At 45.6% G+C, this 20,111-nt stretch overlaps 1 protein-coding gene across 2 annotated transcripts; it reads left to right on the plus strand.

The window, feature by feature from the left end:
- Positions 1-8,046: 8,046 nt before the first annotated feature.
- Positions 8,047-14,120, plus strand: LOC144331530 (uncharacterized). 2 transcript variants are annotated; one of them, XM_077949085.1, is made up of 2 exons: positions 8,047-9,928; positions 11,537-11,925. In XM_077949085.1, the coding sequence occupies exons 1-2, from the start codon at positions 8,980-8,982 to the stop codon at positions 11,923-11,925; spliced, it is 1,338 nt and encodes a 445-aa protein (XP_077805211.1). In that variant the 5' UTR covers positions 8,047-8,979. The 2 variants fall into 2 exon arrangements, with proteins under 2 accessions (XP_077805211.1, XP_077805210.1); XM_077949084.1 differs by lacking the exon at positions 11,537-11,925 and adding an exon at positions 13,171-14,120 and having other exon boundaries at positions 8,052-9,928.
- The last annotated feature ends 5,991 nt before the right edge of the window (positions 14,121-20,111 follow it).

Here is a 20,111-nt window from a genome sequence, read left to right on the forward strand (position 1 = left end):
ACAAAAGCCTGGGACTATAGACATGAATTGGGACAGTCTTCTGCACACTGAGACCTGAATCCATCCTATTCATGATATTTCTGATGGTCCTCCTGAAAACGAACAGACTTCGGGGTCAGATCAATACATCTGCAGACCTGTCCCAGGTGTGTCCTGGCACAGCCTTTGCAAGCAAAGTTTGTCCGGAATACTGTTGCTGTCTCCCTTTGACAATGAAAGTGAGTTTAGATGTAGTCACATCAATGAGCTATATATTTTCCAGGTATATGTAAAGGAATATCTTGTATGTACAATGAAGACATAAAACTTTATTTCTTTCAAGGCAACTTCCATGGACGTCGTAAAAAAGGAATTATCCTGTATTCAGCTTTTTAAATGCTGGAATATTAGAGATTTAGACTCTGCTCCTCTGCAAATAATTCCCTCAATCCCTCAGGTGTGGGGTGGCTGGTGTATGGAGGCTGGAAGAGAGGAGATATGTATACACCAGCCAGGCCTGCCTTCAAGGATGCCTTCCAAAAGGACCGTGGAGGAAATGTTTGGGGGTGTTGAGGCCAGGAGTATGTAAGTACGAATATTAGCAGATCATCTCATTTTTCTCTTCTCCAGCATCATTTTCATACCATGATGCTGAGCCTGAAATGCAATTTTAGACCTCACAGGTTGTAAGACACATCATCAATTTAATAATGGATTTTCTGGGTAAAAAAGGAAGATGGCATTTCACGTAAACCTTGTTTGTAAAACACATCATAGTTTTAGAAATATTAAAATGTGAAAAAAGACTCTGTATCTTAGAATACAGGGTATTTAAATGGAATGTTTTTATTCGCAGGTCATTTAGTACTTAGTCACTTTGCAGACAGTTGCTCAGCACACACCACCTGCAAGAGAAGCCTGCAGACACCTGGACAGGTACTATCAAGTTGAACCATATGAAACTTCTGTTGTTTGTATGTCAAAAACACCAGAGTGTCAGCAATTTCATATGGCTCAATCCTGCAGTAATAACAACAATATGGGTCAACTATCAGGTGCAACACTTCACCTAAATATTGCTAAATTCCCACAGATCAACACTTGAATCAGAGACCACCATCTCACTTTCATACAAGGGGAAACTTACATGCAGAAATGCGTGGTCCCACCTGGCCACCACTCCTGCGAGGGCTCCTTTCTCTGGTTGCTGGGACCTGTTCCTCCGTTCGTCATCCTTCCACTCCCTCTGTGCCCTGCCTCTCTGGTCCTGCACACACCATCTGCTCTCTAGCGAAGCTACATTGACATCAAGCTTCTTCTAATGGGAAAATTAAGGCTCTTCTCAGACTGCAAGGAAAGGATCTCCCCAACTGTAAAAACGTGGCCAACCTGGCACTTGAGCTGAGATATCAGTAAGTTCTTCTCTGAGTAGCTGGTCAGGGCTTTCATCATAACAATCTCTTAGTCTAAATCCTGTTACACTTGGCATCCAGAATGGTACTGCCATACAGCTAAAATCCCTACTCTGAGAGCACATGGGGGTTCCATAGGTGGGGAAGGATTTATTCTTGCAAAGGTAAATAATCCACTGCCAACTCTGTGCATGACCCTGCCAGAGATGCTGAGCGGATTGAGAGATTAAACAAGGAGAGACGAGAGTTTCTCATCTTCAAGGACCACAATCAAACTGTGATAAATGCTTCTGGGAAGGTGAAAACCCTCCATCATGGATGCAAGCATTTCTCAATGCAAAATTATTATTCAGAAGTCACTAAAAAGAGCCTATATCACCAGTGAGAGGGCCACATTTAGTCTTTTTCTTTTTTAGAAAAAGTAAAACTGGCCAGGAGCAGTGGCTCACGCTTGTAATCCCAGCACTTTGGGAGGCCGAGGCGGGTGGATCATCTGAGGTCAGGAGTTCAAGACCAGCCTGGTGGGAAGGGGAGGAGTCTCTCTTAGGCCTCTTTTGCAAGGACACTAATCCCATTAATGATGGTTCTGCTTTTATGATGTAATCACCTCCCAAATGCCCCACCTCCTCATACCCTCACCTTGGTGATTATTTCAATACCTGAATTTGGGGAGGACACGAATATTCAGACATTCAGAGCATGGCAAGAATGTATGATCAGTTTAAAGATGGCCTTAAGGCCAGGTGCTGTGGCTCACGCCTGTAATCCCAGCAATTTGGGAGGCTGAGGCGGGCGGATCACAAGGTCAGGAGATCGAGACCATCCTGGCTAACATGGTGAAACCCCGTCTCTACTAAAAATACAAAAAATTAGCCGGGTGTGGTGGCGGGCACCTGTGGTCCCAGCTACTCGGGAGGCTGAGGCAGGAGAATGGCGTGAACCCGGGAGGCAGAGCTTGTGGTGAGCTGAGATCGTGCCACTGCACTCCAGCCTGGGTGACAGAGTTAGACTCCGTCTCAAAAAAAAAATGGCTTTAAGTTAGTAAAAGGAACATTTGGGGGGTTAGAATGCTACCTGTCAGGTGCTATACTCACTACCTTGGTGACAAGATCATTCATACACCAAGCCTCAGTGACATACAATGTACCCACATAACAAACCTCACATCTTCTCCCTGTACCTAAAATAAAAGTAGAAAAAAAAAGTTTAAAAATACAAATGGAATAAGGAAAAGAAAAAAAAGAAAGGAAAACTCCTGGATTGAGCGTGTAACAGACCCAGGGCTGTATAAACCCAGGGCTGTATAAACCCAGGGCTGTATAAACCCAAGTCTACACGTCCCAGTGCCCGCCAGAGAGTAATGCTAATGGTAATGCTAACTCTAGTTTTGTGCAAGTACTTCCTTTACTTCTCTTAATAGATTCATTAAATATAAAGGTTTATTTATTTATTTATTTATTTATTTATTTTTGAGACAGAGTCTCACTCTGTCACCCAGGCTGCAGTGCAGTGGTGTGATCTCAGCTCACTGCAACCTCCGCCTCCCAGGTTCAAGCGATTCTCCTGCCTCAGCCTCCCGAGTAGCTGGAATTACAGGCACCCACCACCTTGCCTGGCTAATTTTTGTATTTTTAGTAGAGATGGGGTTTCACCATGTTGGTCAAGCTGGTCTCGAACTCCTGACCTCATGATCCGCCCTCCTCGGCCTCCCGAAGTGCTGGGATTACAGGCATGAGTAAAGGTGTTCTTAAACAGCATAGTCTAATTGTACCTGTTTTTATAACCTGTCAAAATAAGAACTCATGGCTATGAGCCTGGACAGTGTATGGCAAGCTCATCCAACCAGTGGCCCACAGGCCACATGTGGCCCAGATGGCTTTGAATATAGCCCAACACAAACTCATAAGCTTTCTGAAAACATTATGATAAAACAAAAAGATATCTTTTGCAATATCTTTTTAGCTCATCAGCTATTATTAGTGTTAGTATATTTTATGTGCGGCCCAAAACAAGTTTTCTTCCTCCAATGTGGTCGAGAAAAGCCAAAAGATTGGACACCCCTGGTAGTGGGTAAAGAGCCTGTCCTCTGGTCCTCAGGGACCTGGGCTTGGATCCAACACTTCCACTTGCAATTCCATGACTGGTGGGCAAGACATTTACTAAGGTCATGCACCTCAGCTTTCTCCTTGTAAAACAGTGACGACAGTAGTGTAGACCTCACAGAGTGCTCTGAAGATCAAGTGAGTTGATACAGCAAGTGGGTAGAAAGAGCCTGATGCACAGTGAGCTCCATGCAAGGACTTTCTGTCATCACCATCCTCCACTGCACGTGTTTGTCAGCCAGCACTGCATTCCCTGAGACCCAGCCTCACTGATGTACATATACGCAGCTCTATTGTTTTTACCATTGCATTCATCTCTTCGACCATACATGAATACCATATGAAATGAGAGGGAGAATTACTGGGTCATAAGATATGCAGGTTTTCAAATTTGCTAGACAAAGACAAATGTTTTCCAAAGTTCTTGCACCCATTTAGACTCCAGCCAACCGTGTGTCAAGTACCCACTGCTCGGCAGCCTTGCTGCTATTTGGCGTTGTCAGATTCTTCCGTTTCTGTCAACCTGAATGCTTTGAAATGACGTCTGTTTGTGGTCATAATTTTCAGTTTCCCGATAACTAATTAAAATATACATCTTGTTATACTTTAATTGCCCTTTCCTGTTTTGTTGGTTGGTTGGTTCGTTCATTTTTAAATTAATTTCATTTCTTTGGTTTTTTCTTTTTCTTTTTTTTTTTTTTTAGCATTTTCTGCTGGGTTGTTTTCTTGCAGATTTGGAGAATCATTCACATAGTTTGATCACGAATCAACCAGTGTAGACTATATAACTAACTTTATCGGTTATATCCATTCTAAATACCATCTTTTAATTGTGGATTATATTTTCACTTTTTAATATTGTCTTTTGATGTGGCAACATTCTAAATTTTAGTGTTTTTGAAATCACCAACTTGTTTTGTGTTTATGTCACTTCTTATTTAAGCTATCCTTCTCTACCCTGACATCCTAACTCCACTGGACTCTATTTGGTTTGGAAGTTGTGAGGTGAATTTTGCGTTTATATTACACTGCTCACCACAATGGGGACAGATTTTTGTGTATGGTATGATATAAGGAGATGCCATTTTTTTTTTCTGTATGGACAACCAATTACCCCCAACAATTGTTGGCCTGTTCATTCTTTTTTTCCCATGGATATATAATATCATCAGTGTCATATTTCAAGCTTTCACATTTGCATTATTATATTTCTGAGGCCTATATTTCATTCAATTTGTAATTCCAGCTACCTATTACTGAGTTATAAATGCATCAAATCTTAGTATCTTAAAATAACAACATAACTTATTTTGCATAAGAAAGTACAATTTTGAAAGCTTTCAGGAAACAGTGTGTCTTCATCCATGTAGCATCAGTAGGCATGTGTCGGGGCTGGAGGACCTGGTTCCAGGATGGTGCACTTCATGGCTACAGAGTTGGGCTGTCTGCAGGTTGGGGTTAGCCGGGGCTGCTGACCAGGGGCTTTATTTCCAACTAACCTTAGCAAGCTTCTTGCACATAGAAGTGAACAAAGAGAAGCTGTGTACCTTGTGGTATAAATTGGTATGATTTTAATTGCATTTTCCTCAGTGGCTTTTTTTGTGATACAGACATACAAGTGATTTTTGTACGGTGATTATATAGCCTGCCAACTTGCTAAAGTCTCATTAATACACTTTTCTGGTGATGTCTGTGTAAATAATCCTACTCCCTGTGAACAATTACTTGGGAATCGTTCTTTCATGTATACATAGTATTCCTTTCCCCTGACTTACTGCACTGGTTAGGACCTCCAGCCTTATAAAGAACACTAGTGATGACAGAAACACACTTAATCTTCTTTCCAACTTCAAAGATAATGCTTTCACTGTTCCATCATTTCCTAGGATGGCTAATGGTATGCTAGGGTTTTTTTCATCCAATAGATTCTACTTAGCTGGGTAAGGCAGCTCTCTCCTATCCTTAGTTTGCCAACAGCTTCTTTGTTATCATGAAAATATATTGATTTTATTAAGTTATTTCATTGTTATTTATTTTGGTGATCTTACAGTTTTTCAACTTTAATCTGTTAATGTGGTTAGTTTCACTTTCATATACCAAATTTGTGCCCTGTAAATAACTCATTTGTCGTAATAGTTTACATGTTTCACATGTTACAGGATTGGGTTTACTAATATTTTATTTAAGATGTCTGCATTTACTGTATCACTGAGATTAGCCTGTCATTTTATTTCTTGTACTATCTCTTTTTGGGACTTGATTACACCGTTATAATAATCTCATCAGAAGAAATACCAAATATTTATTTCCCCATAATCTGGAAGAGGTTGAAAAAATTAATTTTTCTCCATCTAAAATGGTTGAAATGCTTCTCTAAAACTGACTGGGCCTTAAGGAATCTTTATAGAGATTTAATATTACTGTTTCAAATTCTATAATGGTTTCTTCTGGAGTTAATTGGTAATTCATATTTTTCTAAAAAGTATCCATACTACCTAATTTATCACTTTTATTATAAAATAATTAATAGTATCCTCTTTCTTACCTTTTAATATCTGGCAGCAATGCTCTTCTGTATTTTTTATTCTTTTTGCTCTCTGTGCTTTAGTCTGGATATTTTCTACTGAGCTATGATCCAGCTCATTAACCCTTTCTTCCACTGAGAAAAATTGGCTGTTAAGCTAATTTACTGAGTTCTTAATTTCAGTTGTTAATTCTACAATTTAACAGTTTCCATTTTTAATAGTTTCCAATTGCTGCTGTAATAAATTACGACAAACTCAGTGGTTTAAAACAACACAAATTTATTATCATATGATTTTTTAAATATAACATCACATATTCATGGATTGAATGTGGGCATCTTTTGTGGGAGGGAGGCACTGTCCTGCCTAACACAATCTGCCCTCTGGCCTCTAAAGATTCACATCTGTTCCACAGGGAAAATACATCTATTCTATCTTAGAATCACCAAAGCCTCATCTCATTACAGTATTAACTCAAAGTTCAAATTTTTATCTAAATCTCATTGGTGCACAAGTCCTAAATCTTCGCATCTAAAAAATTTAAAATTTAAAATGAAGGTCTGCATACACCCATCTTGTGTCAAAATTATTCTTGATCTGTGAAAGTCAAGAAACGTGTTCTTGTGCCCCAAATACAATAGTGAGACAAAGATAGAGTAACAGTTACAGGTATTTCCATTCAAAAAGAAAAAAAAAAAAAAAAGGAAAGGGAAACAGAAGTCCCTGGTCCCAAGCAATTTGGCAATCCAGGAATTCTATTTGGTTTTCAAATGGCATGGGAATGATTTCTGTGACTCCCAGCTTTGCCCTCTGGGCATGCAGCTCCACCCTCAGAAACCATCCTTCTTTTTAAACAAAAGGAAGCGTATGTTTGCAGCTGAGTAGCAGTCAGAGCTAGTTTTATGCCTGTGGAATCTTTGGGATCCAATACCCTTCTTTCTTTTGTCCCTTTGGTACAAGGTGGCAGGCAGCTTTCCGGCCAGAATATTTTTAAGACCCTTGTAGCTCTTCATGGAGATTAACTCCATTAGACGTTGGTCTCCTCTACAGATCTTCCCCAGATAATCATCTCGACTTCTGGCTTTGGCTGAGATGGCTGAGGGCAACCCAGGAGTCACATGCCTAATCTCTTCAAAGAGCCTCCGGTATAACCAAATACTCTGACCCTTGATTCCCGGAAGCCACTAGCACAAACGTTGTTCAGCCACACCTGTGGTTCTCTGCAGAAAGTGCTATTCTGACATTTCTTGAATCTTAATTTAAGCACAATTTGCAATCTTAGTAGCCTGAGAAGTCCCCAAAACAGCAAGTCCTGGTTCCTTTTTGAGTAACAGCCCTTGCTTCTATCAACCCTTTTTCCTTTCACATTTTAGTGTAAGTAGCAAGAACAAACAAACAAACGCACAAAAACCACTGCACCATCAACATTTTACTGGAAACCTCTTCAGTTAAATATCTAAGTTCGTTGTCTAACGTTTTGCTCTCCACACAATTGCAGAACACAGTTCAGCTAAGCTCCCTGCTGTTATTTGAGGAAGGTGGCCTTTCCTCATGTTCCTTAACGTCCTTCTCATGTCCTTGTGATTTCTCCCCAGCCACACCTTCAATGCCCGTATTTCTACCAACTTCCTACGCATGGCGATTTCATCTCCTCTAGAATGATAAGGGCTTTCTCTACCATGCTCATTTCTTTTTGAGACTCGACTAATGTCACCCTTAGCATCCATGTTTCTACAACAGGCTGTCCAAGGAAATCTCGGCTTATTCTATAATGTCCTCAACATTCCTCCAGCCTCTCCCTACTGTCCAATTCCAAAGCCATTTCACTTTTTTCTTCTTTTCTTTCTTTTCCTTTTTTTTTTTTTTTTTTGAGACGGAATCTCACTCTCTTGGCCAGGCTGGAGTGAAGTGGTGCGATCTCTGCTCACTGCAAGGTCCGCCTCCCAGGTTTGAAAGGACACAAAGATAGATGTGTACCCGCCCCCCACCCGCTACACCCTTGTTCTGCTCTCTAATCTTTGCACGTACCAGAGGTTTCGTAAGTTCTGTAAGTACATGTTTCTCTTTCTGAGGCCAGGTCACAAGGAATGTTTAAGTAAGATAGCCAGGTCACAAGGTGTGTTTAAGCAAGATAGCCATAAACTGGTCGTGCAACCTGATGCAATATAATTAACTGCCTTTGTGTAAAACTGCTCTTCCGCCTCAAGGGTTGTACTGAAATATCAGAAATGGCGGGAACCAATCATAGTTTGCCAAATCGCTTTGTTCAAACTCCAGCCAATCATACCTCTAATTTGTATAATGATTCTATGCCTACTTTCCTTAGACTATATAACATTGTTCGGAGCTCAGTAGGGGGGCTCTCCTGCCCGTCTCGTTTCACGAGCAAGTGAGAGCTCCAGGTTCGAACCTGTAATAAAGATCCTTGCTGCTTAGCTTTGACTCTGGACTCCGGTGGTCTTCTTCGGGGAATAAACGGTCTGGGCATAACAAATGGGGGCTCGTCCGGGATTTCCCCCAAGCCCACCAGACCCCCAAGTCAACGGATCTTAATCTGTAGGTAAGCCGGCTTTGTCACTGTCTCTGTCTTTGTCTCTGTCTGTCTCCCTGAAATTTCGCGAAATCCGTAATCTGTAATCTGTATTGGTCTGTTCTGTAAGTGGCACGGTCTTGGCGGACGCGCTAGAAGACAGCCACTCGGGACTGGTGGGAGACGTTCCCCAGTGCCCATCTGGGGGCCTCCATCCTTGGTTGCCCCGTCTGACTCAGGTCGGAAGTCCGACACGCGCTCGCGAATGCTCATCGTTATTACTGTCTGTCCGTTATTGTTAAGTGTTAAGTGTAAGCCCAAAACGAAACATAAAACCTTTTCTTCCCCCTCCAGGACCGGACCTGTCGGATACTCCCCTCTGCTTCACACTCATTTTCGTCCCCCCTTCTCTTTGTAGGAGCAGTCCAAAGATGGGCAACAACCAGAGCACGCCGCTCTCACTCCTTGTTACCAATTTTAAGGATGTGAAGGCTCGGGGGCGTAACTTAAGCGTAGAACTAAAGAAGGGAAAGCCAGTTACTTTCTGCCGTTCGGAGTGGCCCTCTTTCGGCGTAGGGTGGCCCTCTGAAGGAACTTTCTGTCTCTCTATTATTACTAAGGTAAAAACTAAGATTTTCCTGCCAGGGCAGTCAGGACATCCTGATCAAATTCCTTATATTCTAGTGTGGCAGGATCTTGTGGAAAACCCACCACCCTGGATAACTCCATTCATCCTTGAGCCCTGCAAAGTCCTAGTAACGCGACCTACAAGACAAAAGACTCCCTCTGCTCCCTCGGCCCCTGTGCTGCCGGACAGCCAGGACCCCCTAACGTTAGAACCCACATTTCCCCCACCATATCAGCACCTTATCCCGCAGGACCCAGTCCCCCAGGGTGGTGCTTCCGTAGAGGGAAACCGAGAAGCGGAAGCAGCCGAGAGTGAAAGTAACCTGGGGGGGCCGGCCGGCCGAACACGAGGCCGCGTACAGCGGGACCAAGCTTCCCGACTCCCTGACTCCACTGTAGCCCTGCCTCTCAGAGAAATAGGATCGCTCGATGATACCGGGCTCTCCCGTCTCATGTATTGGCCTTTTTCCACCAGTGATTTATACAATTGGAAGTCCCAAAATGCTCGGTTCTCAGATAATCCCAAAGATCTAACCTCGTTGTTAGACAGTGTCATGTTTACTCACCAGCCGACCTGGGATGACTGTCAACAGCTCCTCCGAATCCTGTTCACAACGGAGGAGCGGGAAAGAATCCAAGTTGAGGCCAGAAAACTGGTTCCAGGAGATGACGGCCAGCCAACTGCAAATCCTGACCTCATTAATGCGGCTTTCCCTTTGACCCGGCCCAGATGGGACTACAACACGGCAGAAGGTAGGGGACGACTGCTCATTTATCGCCAGACTCTAATGGCGGGTCTCCGGGCTGCAGCTCGCAAGCCCACCAATTTGGCTAAAGTATATTCTGTGTTACAAGGTAAGACAGAAAGCCCCGCTGTGTATTTAGAGAGATTAATGGAAGCCTTCAGACAGTTTACCCCTATGGACCCGGAAGCACCGGAAAATCAGGCAGCGGTAGTAATGTCCTTTGTAAACCAGGCAACACCAGATATTAAAAGAAAACTCCAGAAATTAGAAGGTTTAGAGGGAAAGCAGATTCAGGACCTCCTTTAGATGGCCCAGCGAGTTTATAATAATAGGGATACTCCAGAAGAAAAACAGTTCAAGGCAACCAAAGAAATGACCAAAGTCTTAGTAGCAGCTTTCCCCCAGGCAGGAAATGGCCAAAACAGAAAGCAGAAAAAGCAAGGCCCTAGGCAAGGATTAGAAAAAGATCAGTGTGCTTATTGCAAGGAACGTGGCCACTGGATTAAAGACTGCCCAAAGAAACGGAGACCAGCTAACCCTACCTCCGTACTCGTTACCCAGGACTCTGACTAGGGAGGACGGGGTTCGGACCCCCTCCCCGAACCCAGGGTAACTTTGCAAGTGGAGGGGTCCCCAGTTCGCTTCTTGGTCGATACTGGGGCGGAACGCTCAGTCCTAACCAAACCAATTGGAAAAATGTCTAAGAAAACATCCTGGGTGCACGGGGCCACAGGCATCAAAAAATACCCCTGGACAACCCAGAGGACTGTAGACTTAGGAACGGGAAAAGTCTCCCATTCCTTCCTAGTCATCCCAGAGAGCCCCTGCCCTCTACTAGGGAGGGACTTGCTGACAAAGATGGGGGCCCAAATCCACTTTGAGCCAGAAGGGCCCAAGATAACTGATTCCCAAAACAGGCCAATATCTATCCTGACTGTCACCTTAGAAGATGAGTACCGACTCCATCAAGAGCAAAAGCCCCCCGATCAGGGAATTGACTCTTGGCTCCAGCGTTTCCCTGAAGCGTGGGCAGAAACTGGGGGCTTGGGGCTAGCTAAACATCGACCTGCCATATTTGTGGAAGTTAAGCCAGGGACGGACCCCGTTCGGGTTCGGCAATATCCTATGCCCCTGGAGGCAAGAGAAGGAATTACGCCCCATATCCGCCGACTCCTAGACCAGGGAGTCCTACGGGCTTGCCACTCATCCTGGAATACTCCACTGTTACCTGTTTGTAAACCCAACAGTACGGACTACAGGCCAGTACAGGATTTAAGAGAAGTTAATAAAAGGGTCATGGACATACATCCCACTGTGCCCAATCCATACACCCTTCTGAGTGCCTTACATCCCAAAAAACAGTGGTATACCGTTCTTGCTCTAAAAGACGCTTTCTTCAGCCTTCCTCTGGCTCCCAAAAGTCAAGAACTCTTTGCATTTCAATGGACGGATCCTGAGAGGGGCATCAACGGTCAGCTAACATGGACCAGACTGCCACAAGGGTTCAAGAACTCGCCAACTCTGTTCGATGAAGCCCTTCATGAAGATCTGGGTGAGTACCGGCGGCAACACCCTGAAATAACTCTTTTGCAATATGTTGATGATCTCTTAATAGCGGCCAGGTCCCCGGAAACTTGTGTTCGAGGGACTGAGGACCTCCTGAAGACTCTGGGGGAGCTAGGCTACCGAGCCTCAGCAACAAAGGCTCAGATCTGCAAGTCGGAGGTAACTTATCTGGGGTACCTATTAAAAGGGGGGCAACGCTGGCTAACCAAAGCCCGAAAGGAAACAGTCCTACGCATCCCTAGACCCCAGTCAACACGGCAAGTGAGAGAATTCCTGGGGTCGGCAGGGTTCTGTAGGTTATGGATACCCGGATTTGCTGAGTTAGCCAAGCCCCTATACCAGGCAACAAAGGAACGGCAGCCCTTCAATTGGACGGAAGAGTTAACACAGTACCTAGGCCCCTGGCAGAGGCCAGTTGCCTATTTGTCAAAAAATTAGATTCAGTGGCTGCTGGCTGGCCACCCTGCCTCCGGATAATCGCGGCGACCGCCCTAATGGTCCGAGACGCTGATAAACTTATCATGGGGCAAGAGTTGCGCGTTATAACCCCGCATGCCATTGAAGGCGTCCTCCGGCAGCCGCCGGACCGATGGATGAGTAACGCCCGGCTCACCCTCTATCAAGGACTGCTGTTAAACCCCCTCAGAATAACTTTTCTGCCCCCAACCTCTTTAAACCCTGCTTCACTGCTGCCAAATCCAGACTTGGACGCCCCGTCCCATGAGTGCACTGAGATACTGGCTCAGGTGCATGGGGTGTGGGAGGACCTGCAAGATCGTCCGCTCCCCGACACAGAACTCACCTGGTTCACTGATGGCAGCAGCTATGTCCACCAAGGCCAGCGGTATGCAGGAGCGGCTGTAACGTCAGAGACTGAGGTAATCTGGGCGGAACCCTTGCCTCCAGGGACATCGGCCCAAAGAGCCGAACTGATAGCCCTTACACAGGCCCTCACCCTAGGGGCAGAGAAAAAACTAACAGTATACACGGATAGCCGCTATGCTTTCGCTACTGCGCACATACATGGGGCCATCTACAGAGAAAGGGGACTATTAACAGCCGAAGGCAAAGAAATAAAAAACAAGCAAGAGATCCTAGCTCTATTAACTGCTTTGTGGAAACCAAAGAAATTGGCTATTGTACATTGCCCTGGGCATCAGAAACCAACTACACCAATTGCTCGAGGCAACTTCTTAGCCGACCAAACCGCAAGGAGCATAGCAAAAGCTCCCAGTCAGCTCCTCGCGCTCCAGCTCCCCGATCCTGGCCCGCGAAATTTGCCATGTTTTCCCGACTATACTGAACAGGATCGCGAATGGATGAACACGCTTCCACTAAAACAGGTTAAAAATGGGTGGTGGACTGATATAAATGACCAAACCATCCTACCAGAAAAATTAGGACGGCAGGTGTTGGAACACATCCACCGGACAACCCACCTGGGTGCCCGGCGAATGATGGACTTAATCAGGCACGCCAAGTTTAGAATCAGGCACATAGCTGAACTGGCCAGCGATGTCACAACAAATTGCAAAGCCTGCCAACTAAACAACGCTTGCCCCCAAACCCAGACCACCACAGGAATTAGGTGTAGAGGAACTAGGCCTGGTATCTATTGGGAAATAGACTGTACTGAGATAAAGCCTGGAAAATATGGGTATCAGTACTTACTTGTCTTTGTAGATACTTTTTCAGGATGGACAGAAGCGTTCCCAACTAAGAGAGAAACTGCTCAGGTTGTAGCAAAGAAAATTTTGGAAGAAATCCTCCCCAGGTATGGCTTTCCCGTCCAAATAGGGTCAGACAATGGACCAGCCTTCGTTGCTAAGGTAAGTCAGGATTTGGCTTCCATTCTGGGGGCAAATTGGAAATTACATTGTGCTTATAGGCCCCAAAGCTCAGGACAGGTAGAAAGGATGAATCGGACTCTGAAGGAGACCTTAACTAAATTGACCATGGAGACTGGCGCTAATTGGGTAGTACTTCTCCCCTACGCTCTGTTCCGGGCCCGAAATACCCCTTACAGACTAGGCCTCACACCATATGAAATCATGTATGGCAGACCCCCACCCCTGGTCCCCAGTCTAAAAGATGACTTACTCAAACCTGAAACTGAAAATGTCTCTGAGCTCCTGTTCTCCTTACAAGCCTTACAGAAAATTCACCAGGAAATTTGGCCCAGACTACGAGAACTGTACGAGGCAGGACCTCCGCCGACGCCTCATCCGTTCCAGCCGGGAGACTGGGTCCTAGTCAAGCGCCACCGGCAAGAAACTCTTCAACCCAGGTGGAAAGGACCACTGCAAGTACTCCTGACTACTCCCACCGCTCTCAAAGTAGAAGGCATCACTTCGTGGATCCACTACACACACGTCAAACCAGTGGACCCAACATCCGACCTTCTTGAGCCGTCTGGAGCACCGGTTACATGGACTGTAGACAAAGCTAAGAACAATCCCTTAAAGCTAACCCTGCGCCGTCATCCCCATAGCCGTAACCATGTCTAGCTTACCTATGCTTTTATGCCTTATGCATCTGACTCTCCTCACTGCTGCGCCGTCTAATCCCTATGTCTGGAGGTTCTGGCTCTATGAAAACAAAACTCACCCCGGGGAAACCCCCCAAGCGGGTAAACTGCTAGCTAGCACAGACTGCCCCCCCTCAGGGTGTAATACTATAGTTTACCTCAATTTCACTAGGTTCCAGATTGCCCAACCAGCAACACCCATGATCTGTTTTGAATATGATCAAACTGAATATAATTGTAAAAATTATTGGTGGCACCAGAGTGCAGGTTGCCCATATAGCTACTGTAAGACGCACTCTGTCCGATACTGGAGAGAACGACAAGGGTGGTATTTTTACAAAACTGAGTCTCCTGTCACTTACACTTGGATAATTAGAGACCCATGGGACTCTCGGTGGACAACCCCACAACATGGGGGAGTATATTACTCATCAACTAGTACCTGGCCCAGTAGCCATTTATATCTGTGGAGAAGTCTAGTCCAGATTCAACCCTTAATCCACACACAAATCCACAGGCAAGAAACCAAGTTATCACAAGACTTGCAGCCCTTCTCCTGGCTAACTCTATTACCGGAAGGGCTAGCATTCGCCAACCTCACTGGTTTAGGCGACCTGTCCTCTTGCTTTATGTGTGCAACCCTAGGAAGACCACCATTAACGGCTGTTCCTCTATCCTCCCCTCCCACAAACTATACAGGTTTTAACTCATCGATAGTCACGATACCCGATGTAGCCCTGTACCGTGACCCATACCAAGAGAAACACCCCTATTGTTATTCGGCATTTAGCAACAGCCTCTGTAACCAATCGGCTACATACCCTAATAGTCCCATATATGCTCCCCCTGGTGTGTTCTTCTGGTGTAATATGACTCTGTTAAAAACTCTGTCCAAAAGCATCTCTGACGGACAGTTGTGTATCCCTGTTACCCTAGTTCCCCGACTGACACTGCTAACCCCGGCAGAGTTCATAGGCTGGGCAGGGACCGCCCCAACTAAAACTGCGCGACATAGACGAGCAGTTTTTCTACCACTAATTGCCGGAATATCCTTAACCACCTCTGTCGTCGCAGCGGGGTTAGCAGGAGGGGCCCTACAACACTCCATGATAGAAAACGACAAGCTGTTACAACAATTCTCTGTTGCTATGGAAGACTCCGCCTATTCCCTAGCCTCCCTTCAGCGGCAGCTCACCTCCCTAGCACAGGTCACCCTTCAAAACCGCAGAGCCTTAGACTTACTCACGGCTGAGAAAGGAGGTACCTGTATGTTCCTCAAAGAAGAATGCTGTTTCTATATAAATGAATCAGGGTTAGTTGAGGAAAGAGTCCAACGCCTACACGAACTAAGCTTAGAAATGAAAAAGCAACAATTCACTACAGCCGCTAACAATTGGTGGAGCTCTTCAATGTTTTCCCTTCTGGCACCCCTTTTAGGCCCCCTAATGTCTTTACTACTTCTATTCACTATAGGCCCCTGTGTGGTAAATAAAATTTTACAATTTGTCAGAGAAAGGTTTGATACCATCCAACTAATGGTCCTCCGTAGCCATCACCAGCCTCTCCTGCACCCAGAAAGTGAGGCTATATTATAAGACTCTGGAAATCCAAGATTGGACATCCAGTTACTTATGAGAAGGGAGAAATGAAAGGACACAAAGATAGATGTGTACCCGCCCCCCACCCGCTACACCCTTGTTCTGCTCTCTAATCTTTGCACGTACCAGAGGTTTCGTAAGTTCTGTAAGTACATGTTTCTCTTTCTGAGGCCAGGTCACAAGGAATGTTTAAGTAAGATAGCCAGGTCACAAGGTGTGTTTAAGCAAGATAGCCATAAACTGGTCGTGCAACCTGATGCAATATAATTAACTGCCTTTGTGTAAAACTGCTCTTCCGCCTCAAGGGTTGTACTGAAATATCAGAAATGGCGGGAACCAATCATAGTTTGCCAAATCGCTTTGTTCAAACTCCAGCCAATCATACCTCTAATTTGTATAATGATTCTATGCCTACTTTCCTTAGACTATATAACATTGTTCGGAGCTCAGTAGGGGGGCTCTCCTGCCCGTCTCGTTTCACGAGCAAGTGAGAGCTCCAGGTTCAAACCTGTAATAAAGATCCTTGCTGCTTAGCTTTGACTCTGGACTCTGGTGGTCTTCTTCGGGGAATAAACGGTCTGGGCATAACAGGTTCAAGGGATTCTCCTGCCTCAGCCTTTTGAGTAGCTGGGATTACAGGCGCCCGCCACCACACCTGGCTACTTTTTTATATTTTTAGTAGAGACAGGGTTTCACCATGTTCACCAGGCTGCTCTCAATCTCCTGAACTCATGATCTGCCCTCCTCGGCCTCCCAAAGTGCTGGGATTACCCATTTCACACTTTTAGTCCTTTGTTATCACAGAACCATACCTTCAAGTACCAAAATCTGTATTTTTTTGAATTGCTGTTACTCCAAATTACCCCAAACTTAGCAGCTTAAAACAACACAAATTTATTATCTTAGATACTTGTGGAGAAAAGTTCAAAGTGGATCTGATGGGGCTAAAATCAAGGTATTGGCAGGGATATGTTTGTTTGTACAGTCTCTAGGGAGACTTGGCTTTGCTGCACTTTTCAGCTTTAATACCCTGCCTGCATTATTTGGCTCATGAACCAGTTCTATCTTCAAAGTTAATAATAGCCATTCAAGTGTTTCTTCCATCACATCACTCTGACACTAATTCTTCTGTCTCCCTCTTCCACATTTAAGGAACTGTATAATTACCTAAATAATCCAGGATAATGTCCTTAAGTTGTGGTCAGCTTGTTAGCAGTTTTTCTTCCATCTGCAATCTTAATTACCTCTTACCATGTGACAGAGCCCATTCACACGTTCTAAGTGCCGGGACATGGGCACCTTTGGGAAGTTGTTAATCTGCCTTTGCCCACCATCCCATTGGATTCTTTTTTGTGGATTTCACTTCTCCATTGAATTTCTTCAAAAAATACTTTAACATGCTCATCACAATTATTTTAACAACAGTGTTAACCATCTCTGATATCTGGGTCATCTGTGGGTCTGAGTCTGATTTCTGTTTGTTCCCTTTGTCCTGTCTCATATGCATATGCTTCCTTTCTGTTGAAAGCTGAACAATGCACATTAAAGTTCCTGAGACTCTGGTTGCTGCTGCCTTCCTCTGTGGAGAGTTCTGTATCCCTGTATCCTCTTTTAGATAAATGGAGCCTACAGATCACTTTAATCCAAACATCAACTGAGATGTTCAAAGAATGAGCTGCCATTTCTGTAAAGCTCAGGCTACATCTATTTCACCTCTACTCTTAGAATATAGCAAGCTGAGATCCCAACTGAGACAGCAGGGTGCTTCCCGCACTCCTGCTGCATGGAAATCCCTCCTGCTGTGCCCTCCCTGATCACTGCCTCCTGTCCAAACCTCCCGCATCACAACTTCCTCTCTGGGTAGTCTCACTTTCTTCTGCTTTGAGATCCAACTGAGAACGCCACCACCCCTGTGTCCCTGTCCATTTGGAACAATTTGACTCACATGCCTGCAACACAGGCCTGGGATTCAGACCAGTATTCCTTGATACTTGTGTTACTTTCTTCATAACTCAAAACCCCCAGTAGATGATGTGATATCATCTGCTGTCATCCTCTGAGAGCCTGGTCGCCTCCCATGTTTGTTAAAGACATGAACCCACCTTCCCACCTTGGCCTCGTGTCTGCCTTCATCGTCCTCCCTGACATCAGTGTCCCTGAGGACTGGCCTCTGCTCTCCCCACTACCTGCCATGTCTTCCTTACCCCTATCCCCTCCTACATCATATCCTGGGCAATCTTGTCTTCAGAACTGCAAGAGCCTCACAGCCTCAGCTCACCACCAGTCTCCCCATGTCCTTCTTGTAATGCCCCCATTTCATCATCTTTGTGGCCAAAATCAAGCTGTGTTCATTTTGGTGTGGAATCAATTGACCACCAACCACCTTTTCCAGATCTGTCTCTCCCTTATGTCCTGGCTTCGCCCTTTGCTTCAGTTAGACTCCAGGACCATCATTAGAAACCCTGTAATGAGTCCCTGCCCCACCTCCCACTTCCTCAGACCCATTAAAGCCCCTTTCTCCTTCTGCCCTGCCCCTCCCCAGCTGCTGAATGTGCTCACAGTGGCACACTCCACTGCGCTGGCTGGACTCACAACGAGCCCTCAAACAGGCAGGCGAAACCCCCAGCAATCCTAATGTATTTGTTAAATGCTTCCCTTTCCTTTGTGCAGAAAAGCTATTCATATCCTCCCCTACCTCCTCAGCCCAACAACACCTCACCCTTCCTGAGAAAACAGCAGCTGCCTCCCTTTTCACCCCCAAACCCACCTGATTGCGTCTCCTGTGCTCACCCTGGCAGCCTCACCTTTTATATCCCAGGGAGCTGCCCCCTTTTCATGAAAGATCCTCTCCTCCCTTGCAGTTCCAGTGATAAAGCTGTGCATGGCTATCCAGCTGGCCCAGCCCAACAGAGATCCATGGTTCCTCACTTGCCTCCACCTTCTCTGTTTTTCTCCCCTCACCATCATGTCCAGCATCAGCAGGTCCTGGTGCTCTTTCCCTGAAAATATCCCAAGTCAGTTTCCTTCTGTCTATCTCAGCTGCCAGAGCCTGGCCCCACCATCATCCTCTCCCTACTGGACAGGTGTTACTGCCTTCCAAGTAGGGTCTCAGCCTCTATTCTTGGAGGTAGACCTACAGGTAAAGCAGACACAAGGGAAGGAGCCTGGTCTGGTATCCAGCAGCTCACATCAAAACGGCGCTGTGAGGTTGCCTATTCCATGTTCTGGCTGTGGCTTGTGAAGGCAGCAAGAATCCCAGCTGCCCCACCAAGCTGCCTTGAGCCGAGACAGACTTGCAGAAAATTGGGCCAATCCAGGTTGGCCTGAAGTCAAGTTGGAACATGAACAGGAAGTGACAAAAGCTTCCCTGGAATTAAATGCTATTTAGATTGTGTTTCCAGTGCCAGGAAAGAGCTGGCTTCAAGATGGAGCAGAGAGTCATTTTTACCAAATAAATGATGGGAATGTCATCCCCTGGGACAGTTAGAAAATCTCCTTGGCATCTGGTTTTAATTATAATATCTGCTCACTATCATTCCCAAGACAGTATCTCTCAAAATTCCAAGATATAATTTCTATTCTTTCATTGAAGAAATATTTGCTAAATGCTTACACCCTAACAGACACTATACAAGGTACTTAGGAAACAAGGAGGCATTAGACGTGTGCGAAAAAGAAGCTGTGTGCAGGAGAAGACCTTGTGCCAGGTACTGCCAAGGGAGTTGTGGAATCCCTTGCCGAGGACCCCTCTCCTGGCACCTCCAACTCCACGCTGAGTCCTCCAGGAGGATAGCCACCATTTCTTCCTCCCCAACCAGTCATTGGTCTGTGCCATTCCCATATCAGGCTGCAGGTTGACGGGAGGCTTCTTAGGGAACCAAGGAGAAGGTGAACAGGCACTGGCCCCAGCCTGAGCCTCACAACCCCACAGAGTCACAACCTCCCTGGCTGGGGAGCCTGTAGGTATACACTGAACTTCACCATGGTCTCCCAGGAATTGAAGCCAGTGTTTTTCAAAGAGGATTCCACACAGGCGTTATTCCTGCAAAATGACCTAATGGGGAGAAAATACAGGTATCTGAGAGTGAGGGAAGAGAGAAAGAGGAAGCTTCATGTCTCAGCAACTGATACACAACGTCTTCATTCAATGACCCATTGGACTTCCTAGGAGTTATTTATTAGAATTAAGTGGCTGAGCTGGGTGTGGTGACTCACACCTGTAATCCCAGCACTCTGCAAGGCTGAGGTGGGTGGATCACCTGAGGTCAGGAGTTTGAGACCAGCCTGGCCAACATGGGGAAACCCTGTCTCTACTAAAAATACAAAATCAGTCAGGCGTGGCTGTGCGCACCTGTAATCCCAGCTACTCGGGAGGCTGAGGCAGGAGAACTGCTTGAACTCAGGAGCGGGAGGTTGAAGTGAGCCGAGATGGCACCATTGCACTCCAGCCTGGGCAACAAGAGCGAAACTGCATCTCAAAACAAACAAACAACAAACAA

Source organism: Macaca mulatta, chromosome 10 (genome assembly GCF_049350105.2).
Source record: "Macaca mulatta isolate MMU2019108-1 chromosome 10, T2T-MMU8v2.0, whole genome shotgun sequence".
Taxonomy (NCBI): domain Eukaryota; kingdom Metazoa; phylum Chordata; class Mammalia; order Primates; family Cercopithecidae; genus Macaca; species Macaca mulatta.

Excerpts from the sequence above, each read along its gene's own strand:
- LOC144331530 (XM_077949084.1), top strand. The coding sequence starts at position 8,980 with ATGGGCAACAACCAGAGCACGCCGCTCTCACTCCTTGTTACCAATTTT. Across the intron at positions 9,929-13,170 it reads GGACTACAACACGGCAGAAG|ATACTTTTTCAGGATGGACA; the intron begins GTAGGGGACGAC and ends TTGTCTTTGTAG.